The sequence below is a fragment of the Pyxicephalus adspersus genome, chromosome 1 (assembly GCF_032062135.1).
Source record: "Pyxicephalus adspersus chromosome 1, UCB_Pads_2.0, whole genome shotgun sequence".
Taxonomy (NCBI): domain Eukaryota; kingdom Metazoa; phylum Chordata; class Amphibia; order Anura; family Pyxicephalidae; genus Pyxicephalus; species Pyxicephalus adspersus.
Genome location: NC_092858.1, coordinates 67,705,906 through 67,727,316, shown reverse-complemented (window position 1 = coordinate 67,727,316; position 21,411 = coordinate 67,705,906). Strand labels below are relative to the sequence as shown.

The 21,411-nt window shown below is 36.9% G+C and overlaps 1 protein-coding gene across 1 annotated transcript in view; it reads left to right on the top strand.

Moving 5' to 3' along the window:
• Positions 1–13,501, top strand: part of GABRA5 (gamma-aminobutyric acid type A receptor subunit alpha5) — a 113,828-nt gene extending 100,327 nt beyond the window's left edge. The window contains exons 9-10 of the mRNA XM_072412895.1: positions 2,637–2,848; positions 9,015–13,501. Of these exons, the coding sequence (XP_072268996.1) occupies positions 2,637–2,848; positions 9,015–9,341 (539 nt within the window). The 3' untranslated portion in view covers positions 9,342–13,501. The remainder of the gene's footprint in view (positions 1–2,636; positions 2,849–9,014) is intronic.
• The last annotated feature ends 7,910 nt before the right edge of the window (positions 13,502–21,411 follow it).

The following is a 21,411-nucleotide window of genomic DNA, read 5'->3' as shown; positions in this document are numbered from 1 at the left end:
AGAGTTAATGAAAATCTCTAATTCTGTAGCCATAGTTGTAAAGGGTAACATTTTTCTTTTTTGGATAGATTTTATTTTAAATAAAACATTTAAATAAAACATGAATAGAAAGTAATTACCTAATGGCTTTCATAATAGCTATCCATTTGATATCCATTTTTAACAAATCATGGTCATCCATTAACATGTAAAAATATAACAGCTTGAAGCTACTAAGTAGTTTTCATTTGCATACATTGCCTTGTGTTTTTCTGCAACTGGAAAGGAAATGAGAAATTACCTCTTGATAGTCAGTCCACTACAGGTTTATATGCCCAAATTTTTAAAGATCAACTTCATTTTTCATTTGTCTTATGTAATATCTGTTCAGATTTTCCACATAGCCACCAATTACATTCACAAATCTTTTGTCTGCGCATCCTTTTCCAGTGCAAACCTAAATCTAATTAGTGGTTAAGGGGCGACAAAGAACAAATCCTGAACAGATGATAAATGATGAACATTTCTGTGGCTAGTTCAATATATTGAGTTCTCGGTGGCTCATTGTAAATGTCATACAAAATCACTTTGAGGCTATATATACACTTTACAGGATTATGAAAACACTTGAACAGTGCTTTAAGATAAAGTTTATATCAACAAATATTGGTATCATTGAAATGTTTCTATAAATTTGTTTTAAACTTCCTTTTTATACCTACTACTGTGTTGCCATTTTTCTTTTGAGAATAGCATGGGTCTTTCAGGAGAGATGTAAACTTTCTTTGCATTTGGAAAAACATTTTATTTTACAGATAAGACTTTACTCCATCTAGATGGGAATTTTGCTACATGAACAATTGCATCCTTTTCTTTTGTGTTTGTTTTTTTTTTGAGGGGGGGGGGGTATGATATTCTAATATCATAAAACATCCAGTTATTGCTTAAAGTAAAAAAAAAAAAAAATAAGATTACTTCTTTGCTCAAAAAGAGATCGCACTGACCTATATAGCCTTAGGCACCCTGAACAATTTATTCACAACAAAGGCACTCTGATTGTTTTATAATCAGGTTCTAAGCAGTTCTTTTGTGTTCAGAATGTTTTGCAGTTGTTGAGAATACAACTTTACCTCCACTTTAACTGCTCATTTTGTCTAAGTGTTAATGAATAGGATAATCCCCAACCCCCCACCACCAACATGTGCTCTTCTTTGTATGATTTTCTGGAATATTGGTAAGCCCTCTACCTGCTCTCATACAATGCAACAGTCCTCCATTAAACAGGTTGAAATCAGAGTTGAAGTTCACCAGGCAGTGATGATACCAAAGAGCAGTTCAATAATGTGAAGGTTTATCTTCTAGTGGGGAGTGAGACTTCTTGGAGCCCTAAAGCTCATTTATTGCTTTTTTATAATGTAAATTGGTATGTGCAGAGAATCGGGACTTAAAACATATGATTGGTACATCATATTAAAAAGTAAAGTAGGAGACCTTGATTTTTGCAGTGCCCCAGAATGGGAATCACTGTGTCCCTATATTACAATATACAGACATACATCCACTTTTTCATAAAACTATCAACATAAATACATAGTTGAAACATTATAGCAAGTCTCACAAGAGGTGCCAGTGTATGAAGCATATTGAGACTAGTAAATATAATGATACAGCATAAAATCAAATTCTAGTATCACTTTCCAAGGGCCAAAGCAGGTTCACACAGGAAACGAGCACAGAAGGGCGATGAGTGCCAATATACAGGAAGCAGCAAGCAAATGGTGAGACCAGAAGCCAAGAAGAGTTCAAGTCTGCCTAGGATAGATGTAACAATCCTCCAAGAGATGTCCCGTGGGTTCTGCCTGTGGGTTAGAAGCACCCCTGCAGGTCTCCTGTTCTGTGTGAACCTGCTTTGGCGCTTGGAAAGTGATACTAGAATTTGATTTTATGCTGTATATTTACTAGTCTCATTAAGCTTCATCCTGAAGAAGTGGTGTTACACCACGAAACGCATCGATGATACACTGGCACCTCTTGTGAGACTTGCTATAATGTTTCAACTATTTATTTATGTTGATACTTTTATGAAAAAATGGATGTATGTCTGCATATTGTAATATAGGGACACAGTAGTTCCCATTCTGGGGCACTGCAAAAATCAATGTCTCCTACTTTACTTTTAAATATGACCTACCAATAAAATTTTTTAAGAGTTTTATATATGCCCTTAAAGTCCCGTTTCTGTGCACATATCAATTTGGTCTATATTTGGGATGTGGCATGTGGGCATCTACTGCAATATATTGAATTTTCGCCATCCAATGAACCCTTTATTTATATGTACATTATGTATAATGCATACATCTTTGAATGTTTTAGTATTGCTAATATAGTAATTCCAACAAACCTGTATAGACCTTCTTCATGATTTGTACTACTTTTTCATTATATGAGAATTCCAGAGTTTGGATCAACATGTTTTTAATAAAAGGGAAGTTACTTACTAATATAGGACACATTGAAAATTTGGAACAAATTCAAATTTCTAAACATTCCATTAAAAACACGAAAAATGTTCATATGAAGCTTTTTTATTCATATTAAATTTAAGTTCATTTTACATGGGTTTTTATAAGTTCACTGTTTTTTCTTATTTACAGGTGTCACAACAGTGTTAACCATGACAACTTTAAGTATCAGTGCACGGAACTCACTGCCAAAAGTTGCCTATGCTACAGCCATGGACTGGTTTATAGCTGTATGTTATGCTTTTGTTTTTTCTGCACTTATCGAATTTGCAACTGTGAACTACTTTACCAAGAGAAGTTGGGCCTGGGATGGAAAAAAGGCACTTGAAGCAGCAAAGATAAAGGTACTATATACAACACTTCTATATACACTATTATGGTGTATTAAAGAATTAGTAAACCAGCACGTTTTGTGTGTACTTGTTTCAAAGAAGTATTTTCAAAGAGCTAATCTGCAGCTGGTAAAAAATGCAAGGCACATAAGGATACTTGGTAGATCAGGGGGATCTTTGGAAATGATCTTTTGTGAAACAATGTAAAAAGCTTGTAGTATTTTTGCTAATGAATGTTAAAGTAGAGTTTAAAAAATGTTTTCCTAAAGCCACCTTCCAGCTTACTTCAAGTTAATTGTGAAGCCTATAAAAATAATATTGTCTTCAAAATCATTGATTAGGAGGACATGTGACCAATGAGATAATCCATTTACATTATTTGGGACGGTCAAGGACCCACTATTGTTATGACTGAAATACAGTAACTTAAGTAACTTGACATTTAATACCAAAAAACAACAATGTAAGACAAAACTAACCCAGTCAAATGGGCCATGAATTTTACTTAGAGCCTTTACCTTATTCAGCTCCACCTTAAAACAACATACCCCCTTTTCCAGGCCCCCTTTCCAATCAATTCACCCTTTGCCGATGCTGCCCCTGGTTTAAGGTGCTCTAAATTTATTATCAGTGGTTTTGTTTTAATTAACTGTGAAATGAATTGTTTGTTAGTGTATCTTAAGTGTAATATAAAGGGTCCATTTGGTGTCTGAAAATGTTAGTTGCCTGGGTATTGTGCTGACATGTTAAAAAAAAAAAACCTTCTCCAATAATATAGGGGACTCACAAATAATGCACATGTAGCACAGGATACAAAATAATTTTGGTACATTAGCAAGTAAGACCTTCATTTTTTTGGCATAACACCTGGTCAGTTACCTTTGTGTTGTGTGTTTGCATGATAGGCTCTGTAGTCCCGCTGTGGGAGAATACAGATAGTCACATAGATATTCAAAATGTTGATCAGAAGTAATGCTAAAGAAGAGAGAAATTGTTAAACAATTGTTCCACCCCAACCCCTATTTAAAAAGATCTTCTGATAATAAAAGCACGTTATATTACAGTCTCAGCCTCACATTTTCTCATTAAAAGCAGGATTTCAGCCTACTTGGTAAAGAAGTAAATTATGACCATCTTTCAGGCCCATTCTTAACTCTGTTCCTAGGTCACCTTTCTATAGGTGTAGCTATACAGACACAGAAAATAGATAAAAGAGAAATATGTTTAACCAAATACTAGGGTAAAATTAATCAAAACTAATATGTTACAAGTAAAGCATTCCATTCAGGTGCACTTTAAGGAATTAGTATTAGGAGTTTATTCTTAGAGCACAATAGCTTCCTTTTGTCAAAAAATGTCATTCTGCCAACAGGTCGGATCTTTCCATAGCTGTGCTCTGCAGGGCAAACTGGGTGCTCTAATGGTCATGTTTAAACCTCAGCTTGAAATTTGACCTTAAACCCTTGCTCTCCCTTGCCGTTATGTTTTATTTTTTAATAACTTTCTGCTGAGTTACATGACTTGTCTTAAGACAGGGTCAGTTGTTATTTTTTTATGATTTAATCACACACTTACGTTTGGTTTTCCTAAAGGGCCAACATAACTCTGACCGTTGCCTCCTGCAAAGTTTCTTTGTTAAACCGTAAAAAAATTATTTTTAGTATTTCTGTTTTCAAAACAGAAACAAAATTGCTATACATAAAGGTTTTTGGCTATTTGCAAACAATGAGATTTTTTTTTCATGAAGTTTACACATCAAGGTTGATGACTTAACCCTCATTGACGCAAAATAATTACAATAACATTGGGGCTAATAGAGCTTATTTAAAATGCAGCAGCATGGCTTCATAATTTGGATTACTAATAATTATAGTTTAAAAAATAAAAACCCTCCCATCACTGCAATACACCACTGAACAAATAGAACTCTGTTGGGGCCCTACTACCTGAACATCATAGTCTGATTTTTATTATTAGATGGGCCATGGTGTGCGTAGTGCAGTGAAATTTAACAGGTCAATACAAATAGGCACCATAATTATAAAGCGATGAGCCCGCAGTCCAGATAAATCTTAGCATGATATTCAGTTGACATCCCACAAATTCAGTTTATTACTGCTTTACAAGCGATAAGACATTAGAAGAAATCTACCCATAGACAGGAGAATCCTCGCATAGACAAGTATTATAACAAGTATTCCATTTTTTCCTGTTAACATTGCAGCTGTACACATTTTGGATTTCCCATAATTTGTTGACAGTGATCACTAGGAAAAATAGAGTCAATTTACCTTAAAGGGATATAGAAAGCAATAAAAAACATTATAGTGGTTGTAATACTTCGCTATCCAAAATTAAATGTACATGGATGAACTTAAGGGAATTTTTTTTTTTTTGTTTTTGATAAATTAGTAGAACATTGATAAAAGATTGATAAGACTGATAAAAACAAACTATTGATAAATAAGTCCTCCCAGAGCAGTATTAAAGTGAAAATAATCTATGGTGATGGGTGGCTATCATTTTCCATATAAAAAAATTTGTATACATTTTTTTAGTACTAGATTCTATAACATTGCATGAAAAATTTAATCCTCTTTAGTCCAAAAAAACCTTACCTGTTGACAAATTTTAGTTTTAAAGAAGACTCGGGGACTCATCTATAATAAGGCAAAAAGGGCAAACATCCTAATTCCTAGCCAATAGGGATGAGCGAGCGAGTTTTTTAAACTCAATCTAGTGGCGAATTCGGCCCTTCTCGCTTACCGAAATTGTAAGCGAGAATGGCAAGTGTAAATTCGTCGATCAAGCTCGAATTTAAAAAGAAAAATTGATTGCGGGCTGCGCTGATCAATGAATGCAGTGCCGGCTGCATTCATTGATCAGCTCAGTGTGCGATCCCCAGCACTTGAGGTTGAATGGGTTTACAAGTTTCCTCATTCAGAACCTCTAGTGCTCTCTGATTGGCTGAGGAAAGCAATCAGTGAGCACTAGAGGTTTTGAATGGGGATACTTGCCCCCATTTAACCACCAGTGTCGAGGATCGCAAACAGGATTCCCAGGGCTGCAAGAATGATTGCAGCTCTGAGAATCCACTGTGATCCTGGGGCACTATAGGTTAATTAACCTCTAGTGCTGGGGACCTTCTCAATGAATGCAGCTGCGGCTGCCTTTATTGAGAACAGTGTGCGATCCATGGGGCACTAGAGGTTAATTAAAGATCGCAAACAGGAGGATTCCCAGGGAATCCTGTGAATCCTCCTGTTATAATTTCCTTGATCTTTCGTTGGTTTTGCGAAATCAGTTTGCCGAAGTTTTGCAGAACCATCGGAAGTTCGAGGAAATTTTCGCTCATCCCTATTAGCCAACACAAGCTCCCTAACAGTGGTCTTTAAAGTGGAACTAAATGCAGTTCTATTGCAGGTTCCACCATCTTCATCCTTCTTCTTTTCCTTGTTTCGATCATCGGCCATCTTGGGTGGGCCAGGATGACTTAACTCCTGCGCTGGCATGCAATCGTTCATTCTGACCTGGGAGCCTCAGGGGAAGCAGGTATGTTTTTTTTGGAAGAAAAGGGATTCTCTCTTAAATGCCCTAAAGCAAAAATAAACCTTTCTTCTTTTTCACCTTCATTTACTTTTCATTTTTTTACGGTTACTTAATAAAGTATGGAGTGGAGTCATAAAATTTGTGTTCCTTTAAGAATTCCTAATAATCTCATGAGTGATCCTGCTGTGGTATTTAATACATAAAAACCTAAAAAATGGTAAGAATTAGGTATTGCACTTAAGATCAGTATTGAGACCATTCATAGTTCACAGACACGTTCATGTGCCATGCAGCTGACTTGCTAAGCTGCATCAAAATGCAGCTTTTTCATTCCCAATAACTTGAATAGGGGAGGTGTGAAAAGTAGTTTTGGAACAAACAAAATACCTTTATAGGCAACTGTCCTGATATGGGTGCAGTTTTGTAAGTATAGGTACTGCTTTGCAACTTGACCAGACTGTAACAATATTGGTGCTTTCTATGCATATATATATATGATCTACATTGTAATTTATTATACTGAGCAAATGTATGTAATACAATAGCTCTTTAATATTCAAATTGTACTGCTTCCTGACAAAGACAAATAGGAAAAATGGATCAAAAGAACATGTTCTAGAAAAATAAACAGGGAAAATAGAAATACCAACGAAATAGAACATACATATCTAGGGCATCCTGTTTTTTAAAAGCAAGCCTGAAATGTGCGGCGAGGCTTGGTGGGTTTAAGGTGAGTATTATAGACTGATGAACCTTGATGAAAATATTTGCATAAGAAACCCCTAATAAAGATGCAGCCATTGTTAATAGGTGAACTTTAACAGTTAACTGAAAGACATTATGTGCTTTTTATGTTCTTTCTTAACTAAACAACCCAGCCTTTTGATACACAATAATAAACTGTATTGCACATCTTATTAAGGGTTATTTTGCTACAGTGAATTTTGAATATAAAAAATCAATGTAGTAAATTTAAACTGTTTATAGTAGCGTGATGATTAGTATGTGAATTTTCTGCGGAAAGTTTTTAATGTTTTAATGAAAACACAGAATTTAAGCAGTAAAATGTAAACACAGAATCATATTAAAACAAGGACTTGTTATGGAAAATTAGTGCACTGCACAGTAACAATATTTTTTTAAAATATGAACTGGTCAAGCTTTTGTTATGGAGAAGAGGATATAGTATAATGAGTACATTTTGTCACCCTAAGTTAGGACAAGCATTACTTGTAGGTTTACCTAGTAAAAAGAGAAAAAATGCATGAAAAAGAAAACTAGTTTGCTGCAACATATACAAATTTCATTGGTCAGTTTAGTTTAAATTCTTGTTTCATCGATTTGTATAGGGTCTCTGAAGTGTTGCTAATACATTTTGTTCATTATAGTTCCTCTTGGCACCGTAAAGACATTTGATCATCACCAATTATTATTTAGAGATAATCTTGTAGAATTAATCTGTATGGTAGAAATATCAGAACTATTTATGGTCAATGGTAAAATTAGAGGTTTTGCAGAAACCTAAAGCATAAACTGTTGTGTAACGATAATTGTGTATTGTGTAAAAGCAACTAAAAAAGTACTGAAGATATTATCACTCAGCAGTAGTTTTACACTAGGACTACACAAACAATTAAATCTCCTTGGCAGTCATGACAGGCATCTATATGCTGCCAAAAGAACAATTGTGGAAAAGTGGTTATTCTTTCAGTAGCAAAGGGATTTAATTGCCCGTGTAGCTCTAATCTTACTTAGATTTGTAACTTTTTAAAGTTCTTAAAAGAAGTAGTGATAGATATATGGGCTGCTAATATTGACCCTATTACTATTTAATAAAGTACCGATCAATGGCTGGTACGTATTAAATCTGAATTCCAGACAATGGGACTGATTTTTTAAAGCTCTCTAAGACTGGGGAGGATACATTTTCATTAGTAAAGCTGGGTGATCCAGAAAACCTGGAATGGATTTCTTCAAAGTCATTTGCTATTTGCTAGTAAATGTTTTCAATCCTGGACCAGATCTCTTCCAGGTTTGTTGGATCACCCAGCTTCACTGATGATAGTGTATCCTATTCAGCCTTGGAGAGCTTTAATAAATCAGGCCCAGTGCCTCAGAAAGCACTTAAAGTCTAGTAAGCTACATTATTGTTTGTCTTTTATCATTATAACAGCTTGACACAATTTGCAGAAGAAGAGATCAAAAACAACAAGCTCAGTTTTCTCATACTTCAGGTTTCATTAAACATAAGCTCAAGTCTTTGTTACTACTCTCTTACTATGTTGTCTTTGTTGAGACTAGCAATACTAAGCCAGTCAAAAGCAGTAAGGAATGGGCTTTGTGAGCACTGCTGATGACCTAGCTCAAGAGGCTCAAGACTGTATTGGTTTGATTATATCAAAATGAGGCAACTATGGTATGGGCCCGAGTTCCAGTGCATTTACTGATTGTCCCTCCCAGAATCCATGCCAGTAAGTCCCATGGACTTAGAGAAGTATAAAAAAAGCTCATTAAGCTTTTGCAATTTGCAAAGTGTAATGTACAGTAGTGTGTTAAGGTTTAATGTAAAACCAAACTTCAAGCAGTACTTTAATTTCTTTTTATTTCTGTATTTCCAATTGCATTACAGAAAAAAGAACAAGAATCTCTTGGAAGAAAGCCGGTCAGTACATATGGTGGAGGAAAAATTACTTACACACCAAATATTTCTAAAGACCTGTCGTCATCAGTCATCCCAAACGCTGCTCCTTTACACCTGAAGGTGGAAGATAAGTGTCCTGAAAATAAAAAGACCTATAACAGTGTCAGCAAGATTGACAAAATGTCTCGAATAGTCTTTCCAGTCATGTTTGGAACTTTTAACTTGGTCTACTGGGCTACATATTTAAACAGGGAACCCGTGATCAAGGGCGCTCCTGCGTCCAAATCCTCCCCAGTGTTGCCAATACATATTTAAGCCATATCCTTGCAATGGACTATATCAATGAAAGCTGTACAGTTTGGCTTGGACATTTGTTTATTTTTACTTTCTGAGTGGAGCATTGAATTTTTTTTTTTGCTTTAATAGTTGCTAAATTTATGTTTTTATATTTTACCTCATATTTGAAAGGAAAACTTACTATAACACCAAAAAAGCTGTTAAATAAAGTTCACTGATTTTAAATTTTCAAGTACATTTGGGAAGACATACATATGGAGAAACATAAAGACTTGTTTTGCACAAGAACCTAGTAAATATTATTAGTCATCTATTTATAGAGCTGGTAAGAAGAAAGAACAGGTTGCTATGGACAAAACAGACACTTTTCTTTTGTCCAGGTTTTAGGTTTTTTTTTATCTTATTGTAATATATGTTCTAAACTTTTGACTAAAGATGTAGCAGATTGTATTGATCATTTTAGCACTGTAGTTGAAATTATAATTTATATAGATCTGGAAGCAGTTAGATTATGGTATTAATTTCTGTTGCGTAATCAGACATTGGTTGAAAGAACATGTAAGCTCTAACAGACGGCTGCTTTAGTTTAGGGGAGTTAGATGCTTTTTTGTGCAAAAACAACAGTCAAAATTATACCAAAAACAGTAAAAAAACAACAGTAAAAATCATAATGGAAAAAATGACCTGTGTATACTTCACTTGGTTAACAATAGGGATGAGTGAGAATGCCTCAGGCATTCTTGCGAAAATTTCCTCGAAGTTCCGATGAGTCCCATCGGGTGAAACCATCGTAAATCCAGGAAATCACTATAGGAGAATTATTGCGGCTGCATTTATAAATATAGCCGTGGGAATCCTCCTGTCAGTGAGCGATCATCGGGCATTACAGGTCAGAATGAGGGCAAGCCCTCATTCTGACCTGTGGTGCCCCGGGATCTCTTGCTGACAAGAGGATTCCCATGGCTCCATTCATAAATGCAGCTGCGATACACCTCTCGGAGTGAGTGACGTGGCTTGCCTTTATAAAAAAACGCAGCCATGGGAAAAATCAGAGGATTTTTCCCAAGCTGCATTCATTCATGAGCAGCCAGGGAGACTCACGCTGTGTTCCTGGACAGAGAAACTCTATCCAGGAACTCATACTACAGGGCTAAAACAGCAATCAGGGGAGCGGAGCTGACAGCTCCGCTCCCCTGATTGGTCTTGCAGGTCAGAAAAATTTGCTCTTGCTGGCCAAATTTACAAAGGCCGTTCTCGTCTACATGTTTGGTAAGCGAGAACGGCCCAGTTTGCCACAAGACCGAATTTAATAAATTTGCTTGCTCATCCCTAGGTAACAATCACAATATGTAAAAATCAAGCAAAATTTTACACAATGGTGAAAAATTGTTTATAACTAGAACCAATTACTGTGATTTAATTTGGTTAAAACTTTTCTTTGTTTTACTTTGTGACATACTTCTTTTAATACACTGGCTTTATAATGCAGTGCAAAAGGTGAGACAGGATAACATACAGGGTGCATTAACCCAAATAACCCATCAGATTTCACATTTGTACAATTTTTCAACAGAGGAACGGGACGTTAATGCATTATGTGGCTTTTGGCTGCTGCACTTTGCCTTACAAGAAAAGTCTAAACAATGCATGTCACAAAAATACTTTTATGGCCTGATTTTTTGCCCAGTATTTTGGATAGCATATCACCTTCTACAGTCTCTTAGGATATTTTTAATTCCTAAAGACTAGTTAGAAATTTAATTTTCTTCATTTTTTAACTAAATAATGTTAGGAAAAACCCTTTTTCTTTCTTCCCGGCCCAACTAAAGGTTTTGACGATTTCTTAAAATATAATTATAATCTTTTCTGTAGGAAAAGTATCCATAAACCTTTACCTCCAAACTTGTGCTCATCACTTCTTTTGCTTGATAAGGAATTCTAAGGTTTCATAACCTTTTCTTTGCTGCCATTGCAGCCCTTGACAAAAGAACTATTGGCTTGAAAAATCACAGTTCGCACTTTGACATTGTTTTATGCTTTTATAGATTTATCTATGCTAGGTATCTAATTAAGGTTAAACTGTACTTAGTTTTAAACTTTGAAAAGTAAAAGTCCTACCTAAGAGCAGATATCACACGATGCCTACTATTGCCTTTATTATCCAGAAAAGTCTTTCTTTGCCTCTGCATGACATTGTTTTACTTTGTTACTGTATAAAAGTAAATATTAATCAAGGAGGGGCACAAAAAGGCTATGAAAATGGGTGATTATGTTTCAGCAAAATATCTGAAGAATTTTAAATTAAAGTAGGCATAGAGAGAAGCAATATTCTCTTACTCACAGATGGCTCCTTTTAATCTAATGTGGCAGTTAAGAGAGAATAGCTTGTGCTGAAAATATAATCCTATGTTTTTATAATTCGGAATACTACCATTTTGTTGTATAATGTAGCACTTTCCTTTGATTTGGTGGTCCTATGATAAATCAGTTTACCATTAGCATACTGTGCACCTTCTTGGGAATTTATTTGGGAGATGCTAAATGTTGAGCTAAAACAGAACAGAAACAGGTCTGATTATTTTTAATTAGTATATAGTTAAGGCAAAAAAAACTCACAGAAAAAAAACATTGTACTCTATGTGAAAGGGGCAGTTGTTCTTCAGTAGTCCAACAAGGTTTCTGTTAATGACATTTACAGTTCTGCCATCAGCAAGGGTAGTACACTCTGAGTAGGGCGAAAGAGCATTATTGACTTAAAACTATTTACTCCTAAAAAGATGGTTCAGTAGAGATTTTGCAAGTTCTGAAAACCCAAATCTTTAGTTTACATTTGTGTGCCAAAATAGTGCCATCATACTGTCAATGTTTTGATTAGTAAATAGGAAAGGTTATCAAACATGATTGATTAAAGGATTATGTCTATGTATTGACAAACTTTTGTTCAAGGAGGTCAACTGCATACCATACACACCTGTCAATGATCTTATTGTCATGGACTGATAATAAATTTAAACCATCAACATAAGCATAAATATATCAACAGAGACCCTAAATATATGATAATCTGCTACATCTGCTTTATGGTTGTGGTATGATAGGTTAGGCCAGCAATGTGTTATATCTTAAAGGATCTCTCTTGTAACTTAGTGTAAGCAACAACAGACTTTAATTAACCAGCAAACTTATGCATGCACATATTGACGCTGATTAGGTCAAGAAGTATACTTATGTGCTACTACAATGTAAAATCTGCTTAAGAAGATGCAACAACCACAATGCCGGTCTCTTTATATTGCCTTCTAAAGTTGTATTTATTTTAGTATTTTTGACTGCTGAAGTATAGATTCTTTTAATATATAGCAGCCTTCAGGTATGCTAGTATATTGTGTATAGACTTTGTCACTTGTTACGAAAATATATTTACAGATAATGCAACAGCAATTGCTTACTTGTATAAACAAATGCTTATTATTAGAGCAGGTTAATTAGCTCAAAAAGCTGTAAATAGCACATTTGTGAATATTAATGTTCTATGTAAACAACTAAATACACAGTTTAAATACATGTATTGCTTTAAATGTTTTATCTGCAAAGGACTTGAAAGTCTATACAGCCAATGCTGTGATTTGCATACCTTTGCTGCACTGCCAAGTAGGTGGCACATTTTTTTTGTGTTCCCTGGCTATCATCAACCTGTTCATTAGGAAATGAATCAGCATCATAACCACAGTCCAGTTAACAGGGAGGTGATCCAGGAAGCATCATAACTGGATTATTTTAATTGGGAAATAGTAAAATATTTTTCTGTGCTGTACAGTGGCAGAGGTATCTAAATCATGAAATTGTTTTAGCAAAATTATCATTATCCTTTGGTACATTAAACAGATCCAGCACATGTAATTCAACTCTGTATTCAGTTTGCCTTAAATTTAGCTTTAACTACTTTTCTACTAACTCCAATGTTGTAAATTCAAAGGCTTTTTCTTAACATGTAACAAATAACCAATATGTTGCCCTTCTCCAATAGATGGAAATGTACAATGTAAACAAAATATGATGTATTTCTGCTGACTAAGAAAAAAATCGTCATGTTTACATTTTTCTATTAAAGGAAGCACAGAGGTGGTTGCCCTTTTGTAGCCTCGGGCTGTTGAAAAATAATAAATATTTCAACTATGCTGGGAAGTTTTTCAGTCCATTCACTCTATTTAGCTCATTTAAAAATGCCTTTCTATGGGTAGGATTTATAAGTAGAATTTAGAGCCTTAAGCTGAACTTGCCAAGCAGTTTAGGTCTATTATCTATAGTACACAATACAGTTACTGTAATTAAAACTAATATTAATATTTTCAAGAGAAAGAAAAACGGTTTCCCTAATAAGAGGTTCTTCCACAAGTTCATTCTTCCCTGCAAGATATACTAGCTCATATAGGACTCATTATTGTGAGTAGTACACATGCACACAGACTGACCTCCTGGTCATTTGCAAGGCAATAAACAATATCACTCTTGAAAGCTTAAAAATGTAAAGTAGCTTATTTTACAAGCACTTGGCAGGGGGAGCAAGTATTCAATTTATTTGCAGATTGGAGGTTTTACATTTTTTTTTTACTTGGGATCCTGGAAAGGTAAGCATGTAAACCCTTTACTTAAAGGTGACCTATTTTGTAAATGCGAACCTCTTGTGACAGTTCTAAAATGACATGATCTTGGAAGAGTAGAGCAGTGACGTCATTATATAGCAATGTTCTTTTTGTACTGAGAGCCACCACAATGTGTTTCAGTGCATAGAGAAGCTTTCCCTAAAGTACCATTATGGGCTAGTCAAGGGGGCTAGATAGGGGGGCTGTAAAAAATAGAAAACTTGTTCTTTAAACTTGTGTGGTCTGTTATAATGGCTTTCACAAAGATAATATCAAATCTAGAATTTAAATTCTAAGGATTGGTATCCACAATGTTTGATTAGGAAAGGCAAGGGCAAATCTATCTATCTATCTATCTATCTATCTATCTATCTATCTATCTATCATCTCTATTCAGGTTTTTACCCAGGTTTGAAGATGTAAAATCCAAAGTAAAGTGTAGAGCCCTGGTCAATTGTATTTGCCAGACACCAATTCCCCAATCTAACATCACAACCTTTGCCTATAGCAAGCCCCCGCTAAAGCTCAGGAGGCTGGTTGCACTGTCCCAGCACACGGTTGCCCCCAGGATTTCTGTGCGCAAGGGATGGTGTCTGGCGAAGGACTAGAGCCCACATATAATGCATTTCCAAGATTCCAGCAGAGATAAGTCCAGAATACAGAGCAAAATCATACACCGGTTATTAATCCCCCAGATGAGGTATTCAAGAGCAAGACACAAGCAGAGTTTGGGGTCACAGGCACTTACAGGGTCAGAAACAGGCAAAGTCAGCAACAGTGAATCTTACAAATTCACATACCAGCAGCAAGTCAGCTGAGCTTAACGAGTAGTATCAACAGGCACTGGGGACCATGAGCAGAAAGGCTATGAAGCCATAGCAGCCAATAACAGTGTAGGATAGTCAGATACCAATCTGCCTCTAAAATCCCCTTCAGCTGTGCACAGCTTCAGAGTGTGTGCTGGGGATGCCAATCCATCTCTGGCTGCACAGCTTAGGGGAAGCAGGGGCTTGTGCTATTTCTTAGTTCTCCTTGCTGCTGCAGGTGACCCCACTGGACAGAATAAACAAGGCTTGATACTACAAGATACTACTTGAAACAACATGGTAAATGACCAAGTTGAAAGGAAGGGGTAAACTCAATAACACAGTACCATTCTTTAAATTTTTGTGACCAAAAAATGAGATCAATCACTTTGTTGTATTCAGGAAAAGACCGTAAAACTCCAGCTTTGTTTATTGTTAAATAAATAATGGAAAGTCTATTACTTGTATTACAAGAATGTTTTCAAACAATTTTTTTTTTGGGAATCCAGAAATTCCATCCAATGAAGCTATGATCCATTTAACCTTTTTTTGGTCCCGGTGATGCTAGATTTGCGATCTTCCATGCATATATTCTCAATGACGGTAAAGAAACTCAGTCGTATGGGGATGGTAGGGGGCAGAGTTGAAGTAATGGGTTAAACTTAAATAGCACAGTACCATTCTTTAGGTTTTTGTGACTAAAAGATTAGATCTGTCACTTTGTTGAATGCAGGAAAAGAGAATTTCCAGCTTTGTTAATTGTTAAATGAATAACAGAAAGAATAATACTTGTATTACAAGAATGTTTTTAAACAATTGTTCAAATTCTTATGTTTCTAACCTGGAGCTGTAACAAACACACTTTCAAATGAGCCAGTACATTTGTTTACAAGCACAGCCGATGGAAGATAAGCAGACAGTAGTTCTCTACAAAATTATTCACAATACAATTATTTCCTAAAGGAACTGATTATGTTATTAATGATTGCCTAAGTTGAATATATGTTATTATGCTTTGAAATATTTTTATGGCATTATTTGAGAGAAAAGTGATTAACATTAGTAATGAGTTCTGAAATATACAGCAGCAATTGTGCAACAATAATAGTAAAAATGGGGTAGCATGAGAACAAACTGCCAGCCTTGGACAATTATGAATAGTTCTCAATTTAATAGAGTAGTTAATAATTATATAAAAGAAGGGACCATTTCCTTCAAGAAAAATACATATTTACTGCTGACAGGGGATTCAATCCCAGGTAAGGCATATAAAATGTCATCCTTTTCTTTCAGTACAGTTTTTGAAATGATTGAAATGATGTAAGGCAAATAAAGGGAGAAAATAACCAAAAGGAGAGACAAGTCAAAAGGAAAATAAGGAAGTAGATGGGAAATGTAAATATTAGAAAGGAGGGAAGGAGGTCAATGTGTCCAGCTTCTTTTAGTTAGAAAGGGTAGAGTAGATACCGTGTTCTAGATCAGTTCCAGGTGGTTTCTATACTCTGAATCCCATTTGAGTTGCTCCATGCACATACAGCCACAGTCATATGGGGAAGGTATGTGGGCATGAGTCCAGTCTTCTAAACCAGTGGTCGCCAACCATTTCAGTCCTGCGGACCACTAAAATTACTGACCAGGTGTCAATCAAAGGGGGAGAAACCTCCACCGTAGTGCCATCATCATGACATAACCCTGCCCACTTCCCTGAGCCTGGGATTTGTATTGGGGACATGGTCCACGGCTCTGGCAGGTGCATCCCACCAGCAGGGCCCCTCTTCTGGCCCCGCTCAGGGGGGGGGGTCACCGGCCAGAGCCGCGAACCACTAAAATTTTCTCGCGGACCACCGGTTGCCGACCGCTGTTCTAAACAACATAAAGATTCAGGATCTGGCAGTTTTGACAAGGTGCAAAGTTTTTGTACTTCTGAAGAGAGTATGTATTATAGTACTAAAAAAAGAATGCAGGTTTACAGTTGGCTTTCATGGTTAGCACTCTTGCTTGCCACTGCAATGGGCTAATAGCTTTCAATCCCAGCCCAGACACTATTGTGGGTTGCCTCCAGGCACTCCGGTTTCCTTCCACACCCCAAAAACATGCAGTTAGGTTATTTGGCCTCCCCTCCAAACTGGCATTAAACTGTGTTAATGACTATGGTGGAGACATCCTTTGTGAGCTTCTTTAAAGCACAGTTGGGAAAAAAACTGTGGACTTTGTAATGCATTACATCAGTGCTAAATAAATACAATTTAATAATAAAATAATTACATAATAATTACATCTCCAACAAAGAATAAAAGAAAACAGACAAGGGAACATTTAAATATTCTGGTCTTCTGTAACAACAAAAAAACACCTTACAGCCCAATTCCCGAAATATTGTACTAATAGAGGACTTGTGGGTAAAGAAAATTTGGGTGCCATTTATAGGAAGTAAATACCATCCTAAACTATGATTCCATGTGCTGGATATAAAGAAAAGAAAAAGTGAGATAGATCTTCCAGTAGCTCACACATAACACAAATGCTGTCAGGAAGCACAGAAAGCAATTTCCAGAAAAAGCACAAAAGGAAATAAGGCAGTGGAAGGGCTCCCCTGTAACCACAAAAAAAGAAGAGGCCAAATCAAAGAGCTCCCAAGAGATCTAACAGTTTGAGTGTCGAAAATGCAGGGGGTCTACAAAGATTAAGGTAGTAACCTAGTAGAGACTGGGTCTTCCAATCCATGAGGATTTCAGATTGTCAGACTCCCTAAAATCATGAATGCAAAATCATGAATGAAGCGTGGTGTGGTTGGTTTTGGTGAAATATTGTTTCCAGTTTTAGGCTACAAGCTGCACAGATACGGGTTGTAGGATATATCTTAACTGGAGAAGGGTTATGGTCCATTAGCAGTGGCAATAGATAAAGTGGAATCTCACTAATCATTTGCTCACTGCTTGATGACTGCCCGCATGATGCCACTAATCAATAACTGTGGCCAAGTGAGCTGCCAGATAATAAATTGTCTGGAACTCCCAGAATGCCAGCTGATTTAAAGTAAAACAATAGTCATAGGTTAATACAATTCCTATGCCCAATAAAAATAAACATAAAGTAAAAATATGAACAGGGAACCCGTGCTTTCAGAGTCTGTAGGAGATATAAGGTGTTCATTTTATCTAATGGGTGTGCAGCTAAACCATGTACCTTAGTCCCACAGTTGCAGATCTTATGTTATCTTGGACTGTAGTAGACGAAAATTCAATAGGAACATCCAAGGCAAGTCCTGTAGCACTAATGCATGTTTGATATCTCCCCTGGCACATTTAATAAGAAAAAAATTGCTTTAACTGCTCTATATTCCTGGTAGGAGGGGAAAATTTAATGTTTCTGATTTGGAGTAATTTATATTAAAAAGGGAAAGGGACCAATACATAGAAAGTTCATTGTTGGAGATTGGGCAGTGTGGTAACCGCAAAAAACAGATCTCCTGAATATGCTGCCACTTTCTGCTGAACTCTTCCAATATGGATGCCTATGATGTTGGGGTTTTTGGGTATACAGTGTAATAGGAGCTTTATAGTGAGATTCTCCTCTGTAAAAGTCCATTTCACCTGCATTTGTGGAAAATAACATAATTGGGATGACCCAAGGTCAAGCCGACTGGATCCAATTAAAAACCTTTGTAGTGTTCTCTGTGATTTCTCCTGATGGCATGAATCCTATTTGAATATAATGAATACATTTATATAATACAAAAAGCAAACAAGTAGCCAGGCTTTTTGTAAACAGTTCCAGTCGATGTGTTTAATAGGTTGTCCTAAGCTTACAGGACCATTTGAGTCTAGACCCATGTTTGATAAAATATGCTTATCAAACTAAAAGCTAAACCTGATTGGTCTTTGGAAGATGTAGAGTGACCAATGTTGTAAGATTGCTGTGCAATAGGCCCCTTTAGAAATTAAAATCCACCACTGCCACTACAACACCTGTCTCCCATTTGCCTAAAAATAGGGTTAAAGAGGAGAATTTCTCTAAACTTCGGGCAGACAACTGTGGTATAGTGTCAGGTATTTTCTGTTATTGAGATTAAGGACACTGTCTCTGCAAAAATTGGTCTCTTAGAAGAAGACCATTGTCTGTTAAAGTGAGATAGAAGAGCAGTGATTTTCTCAGGGAGTTAAAGCCTTTAACAGTAATAGAGAACACAGTGAAACCATAATGGTTCTTTCATTAGGGTTCCTCAATTGAGTGGGGAAAATCTAAAGAGGCACTGGGAGAGATAAATATAAAAAATAATATAATTAGAGAAATTATAAGAAAAGAAAGGTGTGTGGAGATTGCACTGTGTTCACTATTGTATGTGAAAACCAAATATTAACTTCTGTGTACCTGTACATGAGGCTTACCAGTAGAGTTTAACAGAATGTACACCATGTGAGTTTAAGTGACCTGTTGCATCCTCTATATCTATCATAGGATAGAGTATTGAAGATCAAATAAGATTGGAATCCTAATAGCTTAGTGCAGAGGAGCTCATTACCCATATAAGTACCATGCTAAAAGAGAAAGGCAATAGGCCAAACAGGCCATTTTGTGGCCCAATAATGTTGTGTGCCACATAGGAGCTTCCCCTCAATCTCTAGAGGTCCATAGGACAATACTACCCTTAATGGACAAGACCATTTAGGTTCTGGTGGGTTGAGCAGTACTAGGTAGCTGATGAATCAGAATCAAAATCCAAGCTGTCAGCAGGATTCATGAAAGCCATACTAGCTTAGAGGGAGTACCCCCAGGCAGAACAAATCCAGTACATAAAGAAACCCCAGCAGAAAGGTCTAAAAAAACATCCATATTCCATGTTCATCCATATTCAAGGGCCAAAGCACCTCTATATAAACATCAGGCTAGGTCATGTGGGTCCCTGGTCACGTGCCCAAATCCTAAATGCCAAATTATAAGTGCTTTGAGAATAAATCCAGGGAATTACTTCGACATCATCATCACCATCTTCATCCTCTACTTGCATCACTCTTCATAGCAACTAACATCACTGCTGAACTGATCTCTCTTTCTACAGGTATTCTGTGCAATCTGACTGCCAATCCCATTCTGTTTGCAATTTCCATGTGATTGTCTATGGTATGCTGTGCATTTTAGATGAACTTATTGCACAAATTTGAATCTGACCATAGCACTATCTGTTCCCGATCCATTTGTCCTAGTTTAGTGTTAATTGATTTTATTGCCCTGCCAGTCCCCTACCCAGTTTCAACTGATATCCAAAATTCCCTGTTACTACCATCAGTCTATCTATATTCAGTACCCAAAGCACCTCTATATATAAAAACAGGCTAGGTCATGTGGGACCCGGGTCACATGCCCAAATCTTAAGTGTCAAATTATAAGGGCTTTGAGAATTAATCCATGGAATTGAACCAGGAATTGGAACAGAATTTGACATACTATTACACTCTGCTACTCCCACCTCATGCCTCTGGACTGAATCATCATTGAACCACCTGAACGCCTACACTACCTCTGCTGCTGCCATCCTGAACTGTTTTTTCACCAAGCTTTCACCTGACAGATTGCTATCCCACTCCTGGAACTCAATAAAATGAAAAGCTTCACTACAACCCATATTACAGAAGCTGCTCACATGGACTTTAGTCTCCTGCACTGCATTATGTATTCCTATGACTCACAATTACCTGTTACTATGTATTGCTTACCCTGCACTCTCTTTGCTTGCTCTATTCCCTCTCCTCCCCTCCAGTCTGTTAACCCCTTCTCTGTTTGCTATTTCGCTCTCCTGCTTTCTCTGTCTGTACCTTTTCTCTCTTTTCTTTCTTGCTGGTGACATCTGACGCAACCCTGGTCCCCCTCACAGCTTCTCTGTTCCCTACCCTCTCACCAACATTCACCCTCCTCCTAACCTACTTACTATCCCCACTACCTAAAAGTTCTTACCCCTTTTCTCTGGCAACCTATAGAATGCCAGATCCCTTGGCAATAAATTAACCTCGATCCACAACCTTCTCCTCTCTAAATCTCTAAACTTCCTGGCTTTCACTGAAACTTGGCTTTCCTCCTCTGACTCTGCCTCTGCTGCTGCTCTCCTCTATGGAGGCCTGCACTTTACACATACCCCTAGACCTGGCAACATAGTAGGGGGTGGTGTGGGTCTCATTCTCTCCCCTAACTGTACATACGAAGTCCTCCCTAACTCGCTCTCTCTCATTTTCACCTCTTTTAAAGTCCACGCCGTTCGTCTTTTTCTCTCCTTATCCCTTATTGTTGCTGTTGTCTACAGTCTCACAATTTTTGGACAACTTTGCCTCTTGGCTCCCACATATTCTTTCCCATGACCTGCCTGACCTCCTCCTTGGCGACTTTAATGTTGCAGTGGATGACCCCAACTATCCTTCCTCAGCCAAACTGCTCTCCATTACTTCTTCCTTTGGATTCACACAAAACATCAACAGCCCCACACACATAGCCAGACACACTTTAGACCTGGTATTTTCCAAACTCTGCAACCACACCTACCTTGACAACCCACCATTTCCCCTTTCTGACCACAACCTAATCACCTTCAACCTATCTAATTCCTGCCCCCCTTTGCCACATCCCAGACCTGGCCAATGGCAGTGAGAT